This window comes from Pteronotus mesoamericanus, unplaced genomic scaffold (genome assembly GCF_021234165.1).
Source record: "Pteronotus mesoamericanus isolate MK-2021 breed Mesoamerican mustached bat unplaced genomic scaffold, CSHL_Meso_final contig_25, whole genome shotgun sequence".
Classification (NCBI taxonomy): Eukaryota; Metazoa; Chordata; class Mammalia; order Chiroptera; family Mormoopidae; genus Pteronotus; species Pteronotus mesoamericanus.
Window position 1 is genome coordinate 39,457,552 of NW_026555105.1, and position 17,547 is coordinate 39,475,098.

A 17,547-nucleotide genomic window follows, 5' to 3' on the forward strand; every position below is an offset into this window, starting at 1 on the left:
ATCTGGGCTTATTAATCATTAGCCATTTTTGGTGGTTCACAATTATCTTCTTTTTCCCTAACAAGACTTCAAGCTCCAGAAGGGAAGCAAAGGCAGAATGCAAGGTCTCCAGAGCTTTCTGTGTTTCCTTAAAAGCCCATTCCTCCTCAGTGGCAGCTGCCAAGGGAAGGGAGGGGAGGGCCAATTCAGAGATGGTGACATTTGACAAGGAGTACCACAGTTTTCTATAAGATTCAGTTTAAAAAATGTCTTGTCTCTTTCTTGCCTCTTCCAAAGGTGCCATTGAGGAGAGTAAAAGAGTTTTAAGAGAAAAAAAATGATGAATAAGAATAAGACAAAATGTTGTAATAAACAGGGCAACTGAGAATTCTCTGTAAAACCCTGAAAAAAATTTACAAAAGCATCCCAAACCAAGTGTCAGTTATTCAAATTGCATCATCCATTCTGTGGATTAACCAGGCTCACTTCATGGGAGTTTTGGCCATACTGCTGATCACTAGTCCACTTTCACTAGGAGACCAGAAAGGTGAATCATAATTACAGGTGTTTGTTCTGTGTCTTGCATCAGGCCTAACACACATCTGTGGTCTGGAGACACACCCGTACTGATTAAAGCAACAGCCTGATTCCTTTCTGTCTGCATTTCTATTTTACTCCTGTTGCATGTGTTATAGAAATAAATAATATGCATCATTCTGTAAAGATTTTACAGCCTATTATTAATAGAAGAAACACACACATAGGACAAAGACTTGCATCGGCTAAGGAAAATCAAGATATAAGTAATGGCAAGTGAGGTGGCACTAAGGCGAGACATAAACATTACCATGATACCTTGATTTAGGACACCAGTTCTCAGTCCTGCTTGTGTATTAAAATGCCCTCACGAGTTTTAAAAAGAAAGTCCCCAGGGCCACACCACATCCCAGACCAGGGAATCCAAGTGTCTGGTGTAGGGACACAGCATCCAGATTCCTATGGCTTTGCAGGTGATCCAATGTGCTGCCAGTGCCACCACCAGCAATGGGATTCTGGGTGTTTAAAAAATTCCTATGGATGTTTCATTACATTTTCAAGAATACATTTTACTTTTTTTAAAATGTCATGCGCAAAGGGGTCAGAACTGATCCACTTATATGGGAAGAAAACTTGGGCTGGATCCGGAGGGATTAATGGGGTAGAAGGAATGTGCACACAGGGTACACAGTTTGCAGGGTGTGTGGTTATACTTGCCCAGCTATAGACAACCTGAGGGTGTGGAGCTGGGTGGCCCTGAGTTCTTGAATAGACAGTGTCACAGGAGAACTTGCATTTAAGGGTGACTTCTGGATTATCTTAATGGAGTTCTAAGTTTCAGTCCTGGTCTTCAACTAATAAACCAGCAGCCATGGCTCTGATTTATAGGACTGTCCCATGGGGTGGGCACTGGGCCAGCATTTCCACATGTTTCCACATGCTTTCACCTTTCCTTCTAGGAAATAGGCTGTTAGGAGGCAGACCCATAGTCTTCTAACAGTTTCTGTGAACTTAATATAATGATTTTGTTGTAGAAAAAAATTACAAGAGTCTTTTCTGTTAGGTATGTGAGCACAATAAACCTTTCTAAGAGGGCACCTGTGCAATTCCTCAGCATGAGAGATGGAAATTTGAAGCTTTGTACGATAGCAGCGGTGGTAGCAGCAGCCTGAGAAAAACTCAGACTAACCTGCGTTAAGCTCCAAATGTGACGTACATTAGAAGTGGGAGCATCTGATGGTGCCTAGTGAGGAATTCTCTCCCACTTGTTGTAAATCCTGGAGCCTTTACAATCTAGCCTACCATGAAGGAGGAAGTGTTTCTGACCATATCTTGGAGAAATCACATGTTGTGTTTATGTGAGGCTAACAAATAAACACAGATATGTGCTCCCTCTGCTGGGAGCAATATTAAAGCAGAAGGGACCACAAACAGTGCTGGCATCTTTAGAAGTCAATTCTCGTATATGGAGAAGAAAACCCCTCATTTTTCTTGATTTTAGACATCCTTTGAGAAATAAATTCATCTTTATCAACTTCTGGCCAAAGCACTTGGAAATTCTTAAAACAGGTATTAAATCAGACATATTTATAATCCTCAATTGCCAAATCGTTAGCTGTAATTGTAATAGTGATGTGGGGATCATTTATCAATAGATACAAGTGGGTTCCTCCAAGATTTTAAGGTCTAGACACAATCTTTAAAGCAGTTCTGGAAAAAATAATCTCAAGTCCAAGCTAAAGTTTCTTTTTTCTCCTTTGTTTTATAAGAGTAGCTTCCAAAACAGTAAAGATTTACACTATTTATATCTTTTCTGATAGTGTCAAGTGTTATACTTGATTTTCCAAATCATTAGCATGCAGAAGAATGACCTCATGGTGAACAGATGCACTTGGCTGTGAGCTGCAGTGATTACATCAGTCCCTCCCAGCAGTCGAGGGTGCCCATTCCAGTTAACCCTTTGAAGGCCTCTCTGCTGGCCCCCCTTCCTTGGAAACGTGCTTAGACGTACAAACTTAGTTCCTCCCCGCAATGTGTGTGTGAAATGCACATAAGCACATGCATAAAATATATATACACAAACACACACGCATGTGTGTTAACTGCAGTCGATATTTTAACACTGGCTACCGCTTAGAAAATTGCTGGTCAATAAGGAAGGAATAAAAGGAATGCAAATTACAGAGCTAGGTTAAAAAGCAGCTCAAATACCCATTAGAGAGTGGGTATTACCAAAACAAGTAATGGGCGGAATAGATATGAGGTAGGTGGTATTTTAAAACAACATTTTTGGACTGGAAAAACTTTTTTTTTTTTTTAAAAAAAACTTCTTAAAAATAAAGCTGAGCACTCACCTATTAGCCAAACAACAAAAGACCCCACGTAGCATCTGTGATGGATGGTGAATCATGAATAGAGGCACATTTACTTGGCCACTGTGACCATCAATGGCTGCCTTGGGTGACAAGCAGCAGCCCTGGGGCAGGAGAATCTGAGGAGAGGGCATTTTCCAACGGTGGCCTCTTTGGGCACAGGCCACTTCCACTTAGTACATCTCTTACAGCACAAACTTAAAGGCTGACATTAGAGTCCTTCCCTTTAGAAATACAGGCTGATGGCTGCTACTAATCCAGTGTGGAATGAATCCAGGTTATTTTCCCTCTATGTTAACAACAGAGTCCCTTGTAGCAAGGATACAAAGAAAACCTGAGAGCTCCTAATTCCTCAGATTGTGCATATGCATGTGAGCAGGAGCCCAAGGCCTGGCTTTGATGACACTGCTGGTCAGGATGGTCTTATTGGGTCCTAAGTGCACTGTGGGAGCTTAAGCCACTCACTTGGGGTCAATTTTTCCAGTTGGCTTATTTTGGGAAGAGTAGACTTCACCTCAATTTCTTAGTTTAAGCTGGTTGGTTCATCTGGGTTTGATTACATTTGTCCCAAGATAATAAAAAACACTGTGAATAAGTGAAAAGTGTATTCATCTGTAAAAGTGGTAATAAACAGGGGTAGGAATTCCTCAAAAGCAGAACTCGAAGGCACATGGGAAGGGGATGTGGTTCTGAAAATGCACCTGTACGTGGTATGGCAATACTCCATCCTTACTGCACTTCTTCTAAATTTTGGTTCAAATGAAATTCATTTCTAGTTCCTTCTTAATCATTGTGGTGGGCAGATATGCAAAGTATTAAAAGAAAACATTATGTCCAAATTTAAATTGTATTCATGGATTGGTGTGATATATCTATATAAAAATTTTTATCACTCCACACCAAATACTCTAAACCCCAAACATTATGAAATGTGACACTGATGTCAATAACTTGAAAAGAGAAAAGGAACAGCATTTGTCTTGATATCTTATCCTTGGTTTCATGTTCCTTTGGTACAGGTTCCAATGCCCACTCTTAAGAGCTGCCAGAATCTTTATCTGTTAAGTGACTTTGGCAAATGCGATGCTCTTGGAGAAGCTTGTCAGCAATCATCTTCAAACTGCGGGTCTTAAAAAACCCAAATTACTCCTAGAGTCTCACTTAAGATGTTACCTACACACTGACTTGTTTCAATTGATTTAGATAATCATAAACTTTTGGAAAAAATCAAATGAATTTATATAGAGGCTAAAATATACCTAGAAAATAAAGTTCATCAATATTTGTTTCAATAATCAAGAGCCTTAAGAATTTAACAGTTGAGTTGATGAATGTGAACATCGAGTTATTTTATTTCTTTTTTTAAAAATACATTTTATTTATTTATTTTTAGAGAAAGGGGAAGAGAAGGAGAAAGAGGAGAGAAACAACAATGCGTGCTTGCCTCTTGTGTGCCCCCTACTGGGGACCTGGCCTGCAACCCAGGCATGTGCCCTATACTGGGAATTGAACTGGTGACCCTTTGGTTTGCAGGCTGGCACACAGTCCACAGAGCCACATCAGCCAGGGCTAGTTATTATTTAATTTCTTTCATTTTTAAGAAACAAAAAGCTTTCTCAAGACTTAAAAGAAACAAAACAGCCTTGGCTGGCTCAGTGGGTGGAACACCAGCTTGCGAATCTTTCAACCAAAGGGTCACTGGTTCCACTCCTGGTCAGGGCACATGCCGGGGTTGCAGGCCAGGTTCCCAGTTGGGGGTGTGTGAGAGGCAACAGATCAATGTTTCTCTTCTTCTCTTTATCCCTCCCCTCTCCTCTCTCTAAGAAATAAAGTCTTTAAAAAACAAGCAGGCAAAAAAAAGCACTAAAAAATTTTAAGTTCCAAAACATGAGGGTGGAAAAATCAGAATGTATCTTTTTAAAAATTCCCTTTGCTCTAGATCTTTCATATGCTTTAACCAAAAATTAGAAACAATTTTAAACCTCTGCCTAGACTAGATACAAAATCTTTATTTCTCTTGAAACTGATCATACTTTTTTTTTGTTTTAGATAGAATATTGGCAGAGTGTATGAAAGAATTCAATTCCCAGCTGTTCTACTTTTTTTAATGTAGGAAACATTAATCAAAGCTTTAAGTTATAAGCTTTTCTCATGTTGTTTTGTATTCCAGTTCAACAAAGATCAATAGAGGCCATCCCTGTGTTTCTTGACGCCTCACCAGGAAGCAGAGGTGTGATTATGTAAATTGTGTGGCTCTTGTACCACAGCCAGCTTGCTTATCTCCCAGGCCTTCTGCCTGATGCTGCTGGCTCCCTGTGCAAGTGCAAGCCTCTTCCTCTTATCTCCCAACAAAGCTGGGAGAAGCAAGGATTGAAGCCAGCTATGTTAAACAATGATGCATGGCTGATTTTATTTGTAAGTGATTTATTTCACTGAATTTAATTTTTTTCACTTTGTGTGTAAGATATTTCTTAACAAGTCAGAAAAGGACAAGTAAGGTGGTATTCAGAGACAATTGACATAGGTTAGAAATCTGTTAAGCACTCTAACAGTTGTGTCTGCACTACTGGAAGAAGTCTTTCATTGAGAATTTCAACATGCATTGACCAAATATCCCATTTGCTTTCTGAAAGGCAATTAATCTGTAATTGCAGGCAGAAATTTATAAATAATGCTTTCTTTGAAAACCAAACCCCATAGTAATCATACAATCAACTTAAGTGGCAGTACATATTTTTTCCCCCAAATTCTTAATGTAAAAAGAATAAAACCTAAAAACAAGAATATTCATGGAAATTTCTGAAATTTTCCATTTGCCTAATAAATGAGTATGATCGTGAACCAGTTTCTAAACAGGTTTCACACCAGGTGCTGCTCTGGTTGGCGGCTGGTCCATTTGACACAGGCCATTCCAGAGAGAAAGCTCGCATGCTGCTCTGCTGTAATGATGGACCCGGGACACTGTCCTTCCATTTCTCCTGCATTAATCCCTGACCTGAGTATCTGGGCAGCATAATCCCCATTTAGCATTAATATCAACGGCTTTGACTGTGAGGAACTCTTTTTTTTGATAAGTAAGTACTGATTCAGGCATCGCTTTTACACAATGTATTCCCAGCTCAGCAAGAAACCCACACTCCTGAATGAACCAGAGCACATTACTGAGAAAAAGTTCATTAACCTTGCTAGATCGGGAGGTTAACAGGATAGCTGAAGAAAAGAACTGAGTGAACAGCTCGGATACAAAACAAATTAAAATGAATGTCATCACTCCTTTTGATATTCATTAGTTGATTCAGAGTGAGAATGCTCTTCTTAAATTTGCAAGCATTTATCTGTGAAAAACAGGTGTACATCTGCTGCTTGAGTGTGCCTTAAGCGCGTGAGGGAAGAATAATGTAGACACTCACCCGTTCCACTGAGGGAGTAGCTTGGAGATGGAGAAAAGACTTGGGCTGCAAAATCCTCAAACGTCATTACTTCACGGTGGTTCTGAATTATTGCTTCAAGATACAGGGCTCGCTCTTCATAGCTGCGGTAATCAGTTAAGGAAACAAGTGTATGTGCAGAATGACACACATAACAACAATGTAGTTTATTTTATATACAGTTATGCAACTTTACATTGTGTGTAGGGGAAATTACCTTGCAAGTTCATTAACATCTGTCAGAAAATTAAATATTAGTCATAATTAATAACAACATTCTTATTTTGAGACCTAAGTTTCTCTTAGATTTTAATTGCATCTAACAGTACTAGTATCAACAAAAAATATGTACACACAGTTAGAGAATCACATCAAAAGATCATCAAGATTGAGTCAAACAAACAAGAACAGAGACACTGATTATGACAGCATCTCTTTTTTCCCTTTTTTGAACTTGGGGTAACACTGGTTAACAAAATTATACAGGTTTCAGGTGCACAATTCTATAACACATCATCTGTACACTGTACTGTGTGTTCACCACCCCAAGTCAAGTCTCTGTCCATCATCATTTATCCCTCCCATATGCTCCACCCACCTCCCTCCACCCCCATTCCCTCCACCAGCAATCCCTCCCCCAGCAATCACCACACTGTTGTCTGTGTCCACAAATATATTTTCCTTCACTCTTTTTTTTTTGCTTAGTCTCTCCACCTCTCCCAACAGCAGTCAGCTTGCTCTATCTATGAGGCTGTCATTATTTTACTTTTCAGTTCATCTTGTTCACTAGATTCCACGTATGTGTGAAATCATATGGTGTTTGTCTTTCTCTGAGTGGCTTATTACACTTAGCATAATGCTCTCCAGGTCCATCCATGCTGTCACAAAAGGGAAGATTTCCTTCTTTTTTATGGCTGAGTCATATTCCATTGTGTAAATGTACCACAGCCTTTTAATGTACTTATTTACTGGTGGACACTTGGGCTGCATCCAAATCTTGGCTATTGTAAATAACTATGAAAGCATCTCTTTCCACTGACAGCTGTGGGACAATACTGGATCTTCCTTTCCTAGTTCATTGATAAAATGTTATTTTCAGCTTAGTGGGCAAAATGATTTAATACTTTAAGCAAGAATCAGTGATAAGATGGTGGCACATACTTTTAAAAATATGCAAATGAATGTTACTGGGAAAAGGAAAGGCCAGTAGATATGCTTTGAAGGGGTACCCGAGCCAAAAGCCAAGATAGGCTATGAACATTAGAATGTAGGAACTAATAAGTTGGAGAATCTAACAGAGAATGCACAAGGCAGTAATTTAAAAAAAAAAAAGACTGCTGCCTTTTAATTAAAACTGTAGTCTGGAACACACACACATTCAAATGCGCAATCAAAAACCAGTCACCAATAAAACTTACAAGCGTAAAACGCTGAAGCAACTTTCCAGCTGTCTTAATAGGACCCCTGTGTGTGGCCGCCTTTCACAGGGCAGAAAGCAAATCTTCCCCTTTTGTGTGCGGCTTCTGTTTCCTCAGAAGGTGAATCATGCACTTCCAATAACAGGACAGCATCAGAACAATTCGGCAGTGGATGGGGCCACCACATGTATGACTTTATGAATTAACACTTGGGGAAGTCGGCATGATGTCTCATTTTCCCCTTCCGCATCAATACCAAAGTTAAAAGATGTGTTTTAGTTATTTTGAAAATTATGCTAATTTTCCAGAAACATTTAAAATGTGGATCACCATCATTTTGTCATCTGTAGTGCCACAAGAACAAAAGTAATTCTAGCATTTCTCATTGTATTTTCAAAATGGCCTCTTTAAAAATGTAAGTTTTGAAAATTGTGCCCTTCTAATCAGCTTTCGATAGAGCATGTGTTTTAAAATAGGAAAATATTTTTCTGTTTTATTTTGGCAAAATATGCACACCGGTTTCTCATTGCAGGTTATTCTTCCACATTCTCCTTCATTTATATTCAGAGGAAGATTTTCACACCATGAGGAGACCAGAGGCATTCTAGGGCTGTGCAGCTATAAGTCATATGTGTCCGTCTAGATTTAAATTTAAATTAACTAAAATAAAAGAAATAGAAATTTAGTTCCTCTGTCCCACTAGCTGTATTTCAAGCACCCCAAAAGCCAGATGTGGCTAGGGGTTACCATACTGAACTGCAGACAGAACATGCCCATCATCATGGAAAGAGCTGCTAGACAGCACTATTCCAGAATTTCTCCTTAGGTTTACTCTGTGCAACTTTAAAAAAGGAAAATGAATTTCAATATTTCAAAAGCGGCCCCTTGATGATTTATGATCTCTTATATAGATGGTTATAACAGTCCAAGGCCTGGGCAGCATGAGCTTGAATTGGCTTCTCGACTGCAGGCTGAGCTCCTGGTGACTCTTCTTTAACTAATGAACAGACTGCCAAACTTCCTCAGCAAGAGGCGCCCGCTCAGGCCCAATTCTAGAGGGATCCACTGATGCCATTCATGTTTCATTATGAACATGCTTATTCTGCACAACACTTGGCTGTTGCCACGACTCGGTCCTCCATGCGTGGCCCCAGCAAGCCGCTGGTCTGCGAGAACAGCAGGATGTTAGGCCTGAGTGGCCGTCTGGTGAACAGGCACTCTGACACTAAGCTGGCACGTGCTGGCCCAGCAGGAGCCGAGTGAGGCGTGACAAATTACTCAAAGAGCTAAGCTAAACTTATGGCTGACAACCACCTGAGCCTTCGGACAGCCATGGCTTGCTGTCAACGCTCAATTCATGGAGCCTCTTTTCAGTCCACAGTTTGCTTGTGGGCTTGGGTTAGAGCAGGTGCGTCCCTCTAAAAACCTGTCATGCTCTGCCTAGAATCATCCTGCTGTTTCCTGAAAGGCCCCATTGCATCCAACACATCTACATACAGTGCTCAGGACAATGGTGAACAAAATAAAATGCGAATGCATTTTGCTAAATATGCTATCTAGAAGAGTGTATGCTATGTTAACCAAGCTCACAGTCAAATCTACAAAGGGATGCTGTGTATAATACCATATAAACTGACCCCAGACAGCAGCCTGTCATCCTCATCCTGCATGACACTATCCTATTTTCATAAGCATGTCCTTGTCAAGGCTGAGAGATCTGGGCTCCTAAGAGCAAGTCCAGCATCAGAGTTCCAGAGGGTAATGATCAAGCTGTGAGATTATCTGATTCAATGAATATTTATGGTCTGATTTCTACAGTAAAGCACTATGGGAGACAGCACAAAAAACTGCTTCTGGAACTGGATAACTAGAGAATGTTTTCTTCATAGAAGGTTCCTGATCTTACCATTTATGTCCCCAACTGTCACAAGCAGCACACACTTCCCCACCCCAAGACTGGTCCTATGTTGCTGCAGGAGTATTAACAGCACTGAACTGGGTGTTGTCATCTACACAAATGTTCACTACAGACTGGGGTGAGACCAGGAGATCATCAAATGCATTTTTACTCATGGCCCAAGCCAGGGCATATAAACACCATGACAAAGAGAAAACAAACATTGCCCCAACTCTGGCAGTGTTTAGAGACAGCCATGGGAGCTCATGGGTGCCAAAAAACATGATTTCTTTTAGAAGTTTCAAAAAACATAGCTCTGGGATCTTAACTGAATTTATTAGTGAAACTACTAGCAAGGGAAATTAGGAGCAGTATCACCTGACATCTTCTTATGTAAAATTCTTAGGGCTTCCAAGCTGGTTGTCTTCTATTTTTTAAAAAAGGTATTTTTAACTCACATACCAAAATGCTTATAAGGATCTTCTCACATGCAAGATGTTAAGAGGTAAACTGGATGCTGGAATAATGTCGGGCAGTGGATGGCCAGTGACTTTGACTGAAAGCAGGTGGCTAGACAGGCACTTGGTCACAAATCCAATTCCTGTTTCAATACTAACTATTGCCCTTCTCTTAAAAAAAAACCCTACTAACATGTGAAACTTAAATTCTGTTCTGTTCTATCGCATTAAAAACCATAGTAAAGTACTTTCTCAGAGAGCAATTTCCCCCTTAACTACTCAATTCCGAGAGTATTCAACCTAATAACTAGAAACCCATCTTGATTTGTTTTTTTTGTTTTGAGTTTTTTTAGTGATCCATTCTGTCTACATAGCACATAGAATTTTTTTCAATTACCAACATTCCTCTTCTTGAATAAAGAGGCCTTCTGTATTTACTGGTTACATTTTATCAAAACTTCCAAGAGAACTTTCTGAGACCCTCAAGTCATACTCTGCTGCGTTACAAGAGCCTGAGAATCCAAAACCCCAAGTCCCCAATTTTATTCTGATTATAATGTTTTAATTTTTAGAAATGGCAGTAGCAGCAGCAGGACATGAAGGAGCTTGCTTTTTGGAGAAAGACAGGTCTAGGTCTGAATACCAGTCCTCTTCCTCACCATATGGGGGACCCAGGGCCAGGTGCTCCAACCCCCCAGCATCGGTTTTCTTGTGTGTAAAGTGGGGACAATGACATCTGCTCTCGGGGCTGCTGGGAAGATTAAAAGAATCATATGAAGCATTGACCCTGGTTCCAGTACACAAGAGAAGCATGATAAATGTGGACTGCCTGCTCCTCCCAACCCCTTTCATGTGGGCTTGTGAGTCAATCTTCCAGAAAGAACATATAAGCTAAAGGGTATGTCTGTGTCAGGTACTACCATAAGCATGTCTCATTTATACATGGGAGCCTCATGAGCTGGAGCAAGTCCTGTGGTCTCCATGTTACCAATAAGGAAATGGAAGTTCAAAGAGTTCAAGTGATTTGCTAGCATCACACACCGTTAGTGGTGCAACTGGGACTAGAACCCAGATGTTCTTACCTTTATTGCTTTCACCTCATATCTAGAATTCTAAGATACATAGAATTAATTTCAAGATTTCATGCAAGGTTGGGAGCTAAACTCCTAATGAGGATAAATCAATTGACTTAAATATACATGGGTATAAAAATCAACCTGCAACTTAAACTTGAGTACTTAAACTTGAATAGCTTTAAGCTGCCTCTATACTTATAGACCATGGGGACTTTATACATTTGTGAAAATAACAATTACTTCATTTTAATTTCTTTTTACTCATTCAAACTTACATGTTTGTTGACTGCCCACTTAGTATTTTTAAACTTCTATCTTGGAATAATTCCATTTTTTTTTAAGTCAAGGAAAAAAGAGAACTGCTTGAAGGAGTCTATTTTGCAAATTGTATATATAAATATATTTTTTTACTCTTGAGGCCCTTCTTGCCTGGACCTTCTCTAAATATCCCAAGAGTGGACACTATATTCAGATGGACAAAGCAGCCTTGGAGGAGGCTGCCTCCTAATGTCTGCATGTGAGGGTTCTGAAGCAGTTTCTGTATGCATTCTGGTTTTCCTTCTTAACTCATGTAGCCCCTTATTGCTTGACACAAGCCTGCCCAGGGCTAGCATTCTTGTGACTCTGCAGATTCTGCTGCTCACATCAGTGATCTGCAGGGAGAGGGTGCCACATTTCAGCACTCTTTTGGAGGCTTCAGCCAAACCTGTGCCCCTCTGGTAAGCTGTGGCACTCCCAGGATTTGGTGCCATGTTTGTTCTATCCCTTGAATATATTAGGAAAGAGTAAACAGAACCTCTGCCTACAGTTACCACACAAGGCCATCTCATCTTAAGCATACTTGCATCAGTTTCTTGGCTGTTCTAAATGACCACAAACTGGGTATCTTAATAGAATAGCAATTTATTCTCTCACAGTTCTGCAAGGCCAGAAGTCTAAAATCAAGGTGTCACCATGGCCCTACTCCCTCCAGAGGCTCTAGCGGAGAGTCTGTTCTTACTTCTTTCCGTTCTAGTTGGCTGTTTGCATTCTTGGGCTATGGCTGCCTCACTTCTATTCCTGCTTCCGTGGTTTACTGCCTTTTCCTTTTCTCTGTGTTTCTTACAAGGACATGTGTCTTTGGATTTAAGGCTCACCTTGACAATCCAAGATGCTCTTCTTATCTCAAGATCCTTAATTTACATTTGCAAAGACCCTTATTCAACATACTAACATTCACAGATTCTAATACTAGGATGTGGGCATATCTTTTTTTGGGCTACTACTTTGGCCCACTATACTCCTTGAGGACACTCTATGAGTCAGGTTCATCCTTATACCACCCATGCTCCATAACTTATGAACTTCTAGAATTTGTGTCCATGGCTTTGGGCTATGATACTGCTGGATATATTCTAGGCAAAGGCAAGTTGTAAGGAGACATTAGAGAGTTTTCAATTTGAGGTAAAATTCTGCAGAGATAAAAACAAAAAATTGACACAAAACTTCTAGAAGTATGGAGCACAATCTATATGATCCTAGGAGGTGCAATAATTTATTAAACAAGAAACAAAAACATTGAACCATAAGGAATAAGACTGGTGCATCGGGGCACATTCAAATTAAGAACTACTGTTCACCAAAATATCGTAAAGTAGGTAAAGCTACAAGGCACAAAGTGGGAGAAGGCATCTGTAACACGTGACTGACAAAAAGTAGTTTGTAGAATATAAAAAGAACACCTATAAGTCAATTAAAAAAAACAACAACGAGTAATCTACTAGGAAAATAAGCAAAAGACATAAGCATTTTCAGAAGATAAACTATAAATGGACTTTAAGATACTCAACATAATTAATAATCAGGGATTATTTGAGCCACTGAGATACCATTTTGTATATACTAGACTGGCAAAACAAAAAATCTAACAATGCTAGTATCAGAGATGACATGGGACACAGTAATTCTCAATGTCTATTGGTAGGAGGTAATTGGCCCAACTTCTCCACAAGGCAATTTGACATTATTCAGGAAGGGGCAAATGTGCATATTTTGTGGCCCAGAAATACCACATGTAAGAACAATTATAATGTTCTTTAGACAACAGCAAAAATAAAAAAAATCACTTTTAACTTCTACTGACAAGTGCAGCCACAAAATAGAATATTATACAGCAGTGAAAAATAAACTACAGGTACATGTATTTGTATGGATGAAACTTAAAACAAAATTCAACAAAAAAAGCAAGTCACTGAAGAACATCCACAGTGAAATTCTATTTACATCAATTTTAAAATCAGACACAGTGAAACATACTGCCTAGGGATATACACATATGCATTGAAACTATAACAAGGATTATCTCTGGGATGAGGAGGAGGTGGCACAAGGGAGGGTCTCAAATATATTGGTGGGTATAGATGGGGGGGGTCAGTACAGGGAGTAGTTTTACTATTCTTTAGAATTTATATACATGCTATATGTTTTCTAGTATGTATTAAATATTTTGTAATAAAAATAAGTAATCTGGTGAGAATGGAAAATAGCACTAACCAAATGGATCTTTTCTCACACATTGGGAGGACAGAATAAGCTTCTTCAAGCCCAAGGTGGATATAAAAAGTATAAGTTTCCTTATTAGAGATAATAACATTATAAAAGTTTATTTGGTTCAGACACTGATAAGGCAGAAAACAAGTAGTGCTATTTTTAAGGTCTTAGTTCCAGAAACAGACTAAAATACTGGAGCTCCAATTTTCAGAAAGTCATGAAAGCTTTGAGAGATGGGTTTCAAAGAGCTCAAGTCAAACATGGACACAAATGCCATTCATGGTGGTAAGGATATCACTTTAGCCAAAATATGTTTTTCTACAGAAATACTTTTGTTAGAATTACTATGCACTATGAATGACAAAATGAGCTAGACTAGACTCAAAATACTACACCCCCCATGTGTATGGTTTCTATATATTATCCTACTCTGCTCATAAAACTTGATCTCAAGTGACTTTGCCATTATTAAAAAGCAAGTCCACCTTCACTCAAGTGTGCATCCATTCAATAAATGTGTACTGAGTGCCCATCTGTGCTTGGTGATGGGCATGCAACTCGGGAATGAGACAGATGCTGTCCCTGCTCTTGTCAAGCCTGCATTCTAGCAGGGACAAGTTCATAGAATAAGGCAGATTGTCCTTACATTTGTGCCAGGTAGGAAAGAGGGGACAAGAGAGGCAGGGAAGTCTCTGAAGGAGTGGCAGGTAAGGAGTTAATCAAGGGGGATGCGGGTAGAGGGTGGTAAGAGCACTTCAGGTACAGAGGGGCATGAGCTGGAAGTAGTTGAGGATGTTTTAGCAGGTGGAAGGCAACTGCTAAAGGGGCCTTCCACCTCTTCAGCAAGAGGGGGCAGGAGATGTAGCTGACAGACTGGCTATGGCTGGGTCACCAGAGGCCTGAATGGTTTGAGGCAAGGGAGCATGGGATCTTAAGTTTTTAGGTCTCTCTTAGAACATCTTGCAACACTAAGAAGAGTCTGGAGTACCCTTGAGTTTTGAAGAGGTAATGTTGAATTGCATTTATATATTCAAGCAATGGGTTTGTGCCATATCTTAATATTTTATTTGTATTCCTTACCTGTTTATAGGAGTGAATGACATATATTTTCGGCAAAAGGAAAAGGTAACAAAGTTACCTGAAGATCTGAAATAATTAGAACTTCTGAAAATAGTCTTGACAGAGAAAGGGTCACGTTGGGTGATGTGTCTGACTTGGAGGGAAGAGAAAACAGAGCAGAGGCAGTGGAGAAACAGCCATCATTTGGTGCAGCAGAGAACAAAGCATTACAGGCAAGGGAATGGGCACATTCCTCACATAAGGATAGGTACTGGGCTCATAGGAACCTCATGAAAATAAGACTTCTTAAGACATCTGTGGATTGAAGAATGCTTAAAATATACCCATAGATACATTTGATTTATTTATTTTGATTTAATCTTTATTGTATTTTTTCCATCACCACTTAGTCCCCTTATACTCCCCTCCCCCCAGCAATCCCCACACTGTTGTCCATGTCCATGAGTCCTTTTACCTTTTTTGCTCAGTCCTTCCACCCCCGAACCTCCCCTCACTCAGCTGAGGTCAGAGAAGAAATGGCTACAAATATTTTACAAAACTAGGAAATTAATGAGCTGATTATCTTCTGTTGGTCCCACTACCATTAGCTTTTGGATTAGAGGGTGCAGTAGATGATAACACATTTTCATTTGGGGGAGGAATTTTTTGAACAGTGATCAAAGGAAAAAGTTTTAAAATGCCTACTGGTCTTAGATATGACAATAACAGCACAAGTAACTAAAGAAAAAAATAGGAAAATAAGACTTCATCAATAATAAAGAAGCAATATAAAATGCTTTTATACTTCAAAGGTCTCTATAAAGAAAGTGAAGAGACAACTCACAGAATGAGAGAAAATATGTATTCACAAACCATATGGGACCTCTGATAAGGGTCTCATACACAAAATATATAAAGAACTCATAACTCAGTAATAAAAGAACAACCCAGTTAAAAAATGGGTAAATGATTTGAATAAAGATTTCTCCAAAGAAGACATACACATGACCAACATATGACAACATGCCCAATATCATTAGTCAATAGAGAAATGGAAATCAAAAACACAATGAGACTTCTTCACACCTACTAGGATGGTTATAATCAAAGGATAAGGATTAATAAAAACACAATTTTTTTTTGTAAAAAAAAGGATGAACAATAAATATTGGTGAAGATGCAGGGAAACTGAAATTCTCATACTTTGCTGATAGAAAGTTAAAATGGTGTATCCAGTAAGGAAAAGAGTTTGGAAGTTCCTCAGAAAAGTTAAACATGATCCAGCAAACCTACGTCTAAAATGAAAATATACGTTCACAGAAAAACCTGTACGTACATGTTCATAGCAGCATCAGTCATAATAGTCAAAAAGTGTAAAGCAAAATGTTCACAAACTCAGATAAAATGTGGTATATGCATAGGACAAAATGTAATTCAGCCATACAAAGGAATGAAGTACTGAACATGCTACGTGAACCTTAAGAACATTACATTAAATGAAAGAAGCCATCACAAAAGGCCACACATTGTGTGACTCCATTGTTACAAATTTCCAGGATAAAAGCACCTCTATGGATTTTATTTTATTTGTTCCGACAGAAAAGAAATTAGTGATTGCCAGGGGCTGGGGCTGAAATGAAATAAGGAGTGATTAATAATGGGTATGGGGTTTCTTTTTGTGGTGACGGTAATGTTCTGGAATTGGATGGTCACTGGTTGCATAATCTGGTGAATATACTAAAAACCATTGTTATCACACAAGTGCAAGGGTGGATTTTATGGTATGTGAATTATACCTCAATGAAAAACTGTTTCTGCCACCCTCGCCCCACCCTGGCCAAATGCCTATTGGTATATAGTATACACTATGAATGTATGAATCCTGGGGAAGGTCTTCTAATGAGAAGGCCCTCACTGACCACACTCCTGAACAACTGGAAAGGTGGCCTGGCAAAGTGTAAAGCCCTCCAGGAACCATTGCTGGGCCATTTATTCTTGGAAGACACTTGAAGAGGGGCAGACCATGTGCCAGGGACTGTTCTAGAAGCACGAGGGAACAAGATGAAAAAGTCAGTGTTGTCCCTTAGAACATCCACAAATTACAAACACAAACACAAACCTATCACATGTGAGGTGGTAAGTAATCCCATGAGTGAAACAAGTCCAGAGGGTGGTGTAATTTCCTGTAAGTGGAGATTGGTCTAAGCCAGACAACAAAGGGCCTGTCATGGTAGGAGATGCAACTTAGGTCTATAGTACCTGGGAATCACTGAAGGTTTTAAAACAAAAAACAGCATGATCTAATCTGTACCTGAGAGATAATGAGGGGGTGAAGGGAAGGACACGTGTGACAGGGCCTAGAAGATAGATTAGAGGAAGAGAAACTGGAGGAAGAAAAAAGCAAAGAGAGAAGAGAAAAAGGAAAGAGAGGTGACATGGGCCTCAAGAAAGCAATGGTGTAGGCAATGAAGAGGAAGCATCAGATTGCAGGGCTGCTCTGGGGGGCAGACCCAGTGGGCATGAGGGTGCTCACTCTTGGTGAGAGAGAGGGAAGGTAGGACAAAACTCCAGGGATTTGCGCGTAGGTGATAGGATGAAGTGTGCAGATGCTAATGTAGAGGGTCTTGAGGAGATAAGGCATGGCTGAGTCTGATGGACTTACAGGAATATCGGTGGAGAAATACTGGGGAAGTGATGATAGTGCCTCAACAGAGAGGCCTGGGCTGCAGATAAAGAGCTCTGAGTCATAGGTTTGAACATTATCTTGGAGGAGGAAGGGGGAGAATGCAATGCT

General features: G+C 39.7%; 1 protein-coding gene across 1 annotated transcript in view; it reads right to left on the reverse strand.

Annotated features, from left to right (window-relative positions):
- RALGAPA2 (Ral GTPase activating protein catalytic subunit alpha 2) overlaps positions 1–17,547 on the reverse strand; it is a 393,192-nt gene that overhangs the window by 14,762 nt on the left and 360,883 nt on the right. The window contains exon 39 of the mRNA XM_054574136.1: positions 6,299–6,420. Within this exon, the coding sequence (XP_054430111.1) occupies positions 6,299–6,420 (122 nt within the window). The remainder of the gene's footprint in view (positions 1–6,298; positions 6,421–17,547) is intronic.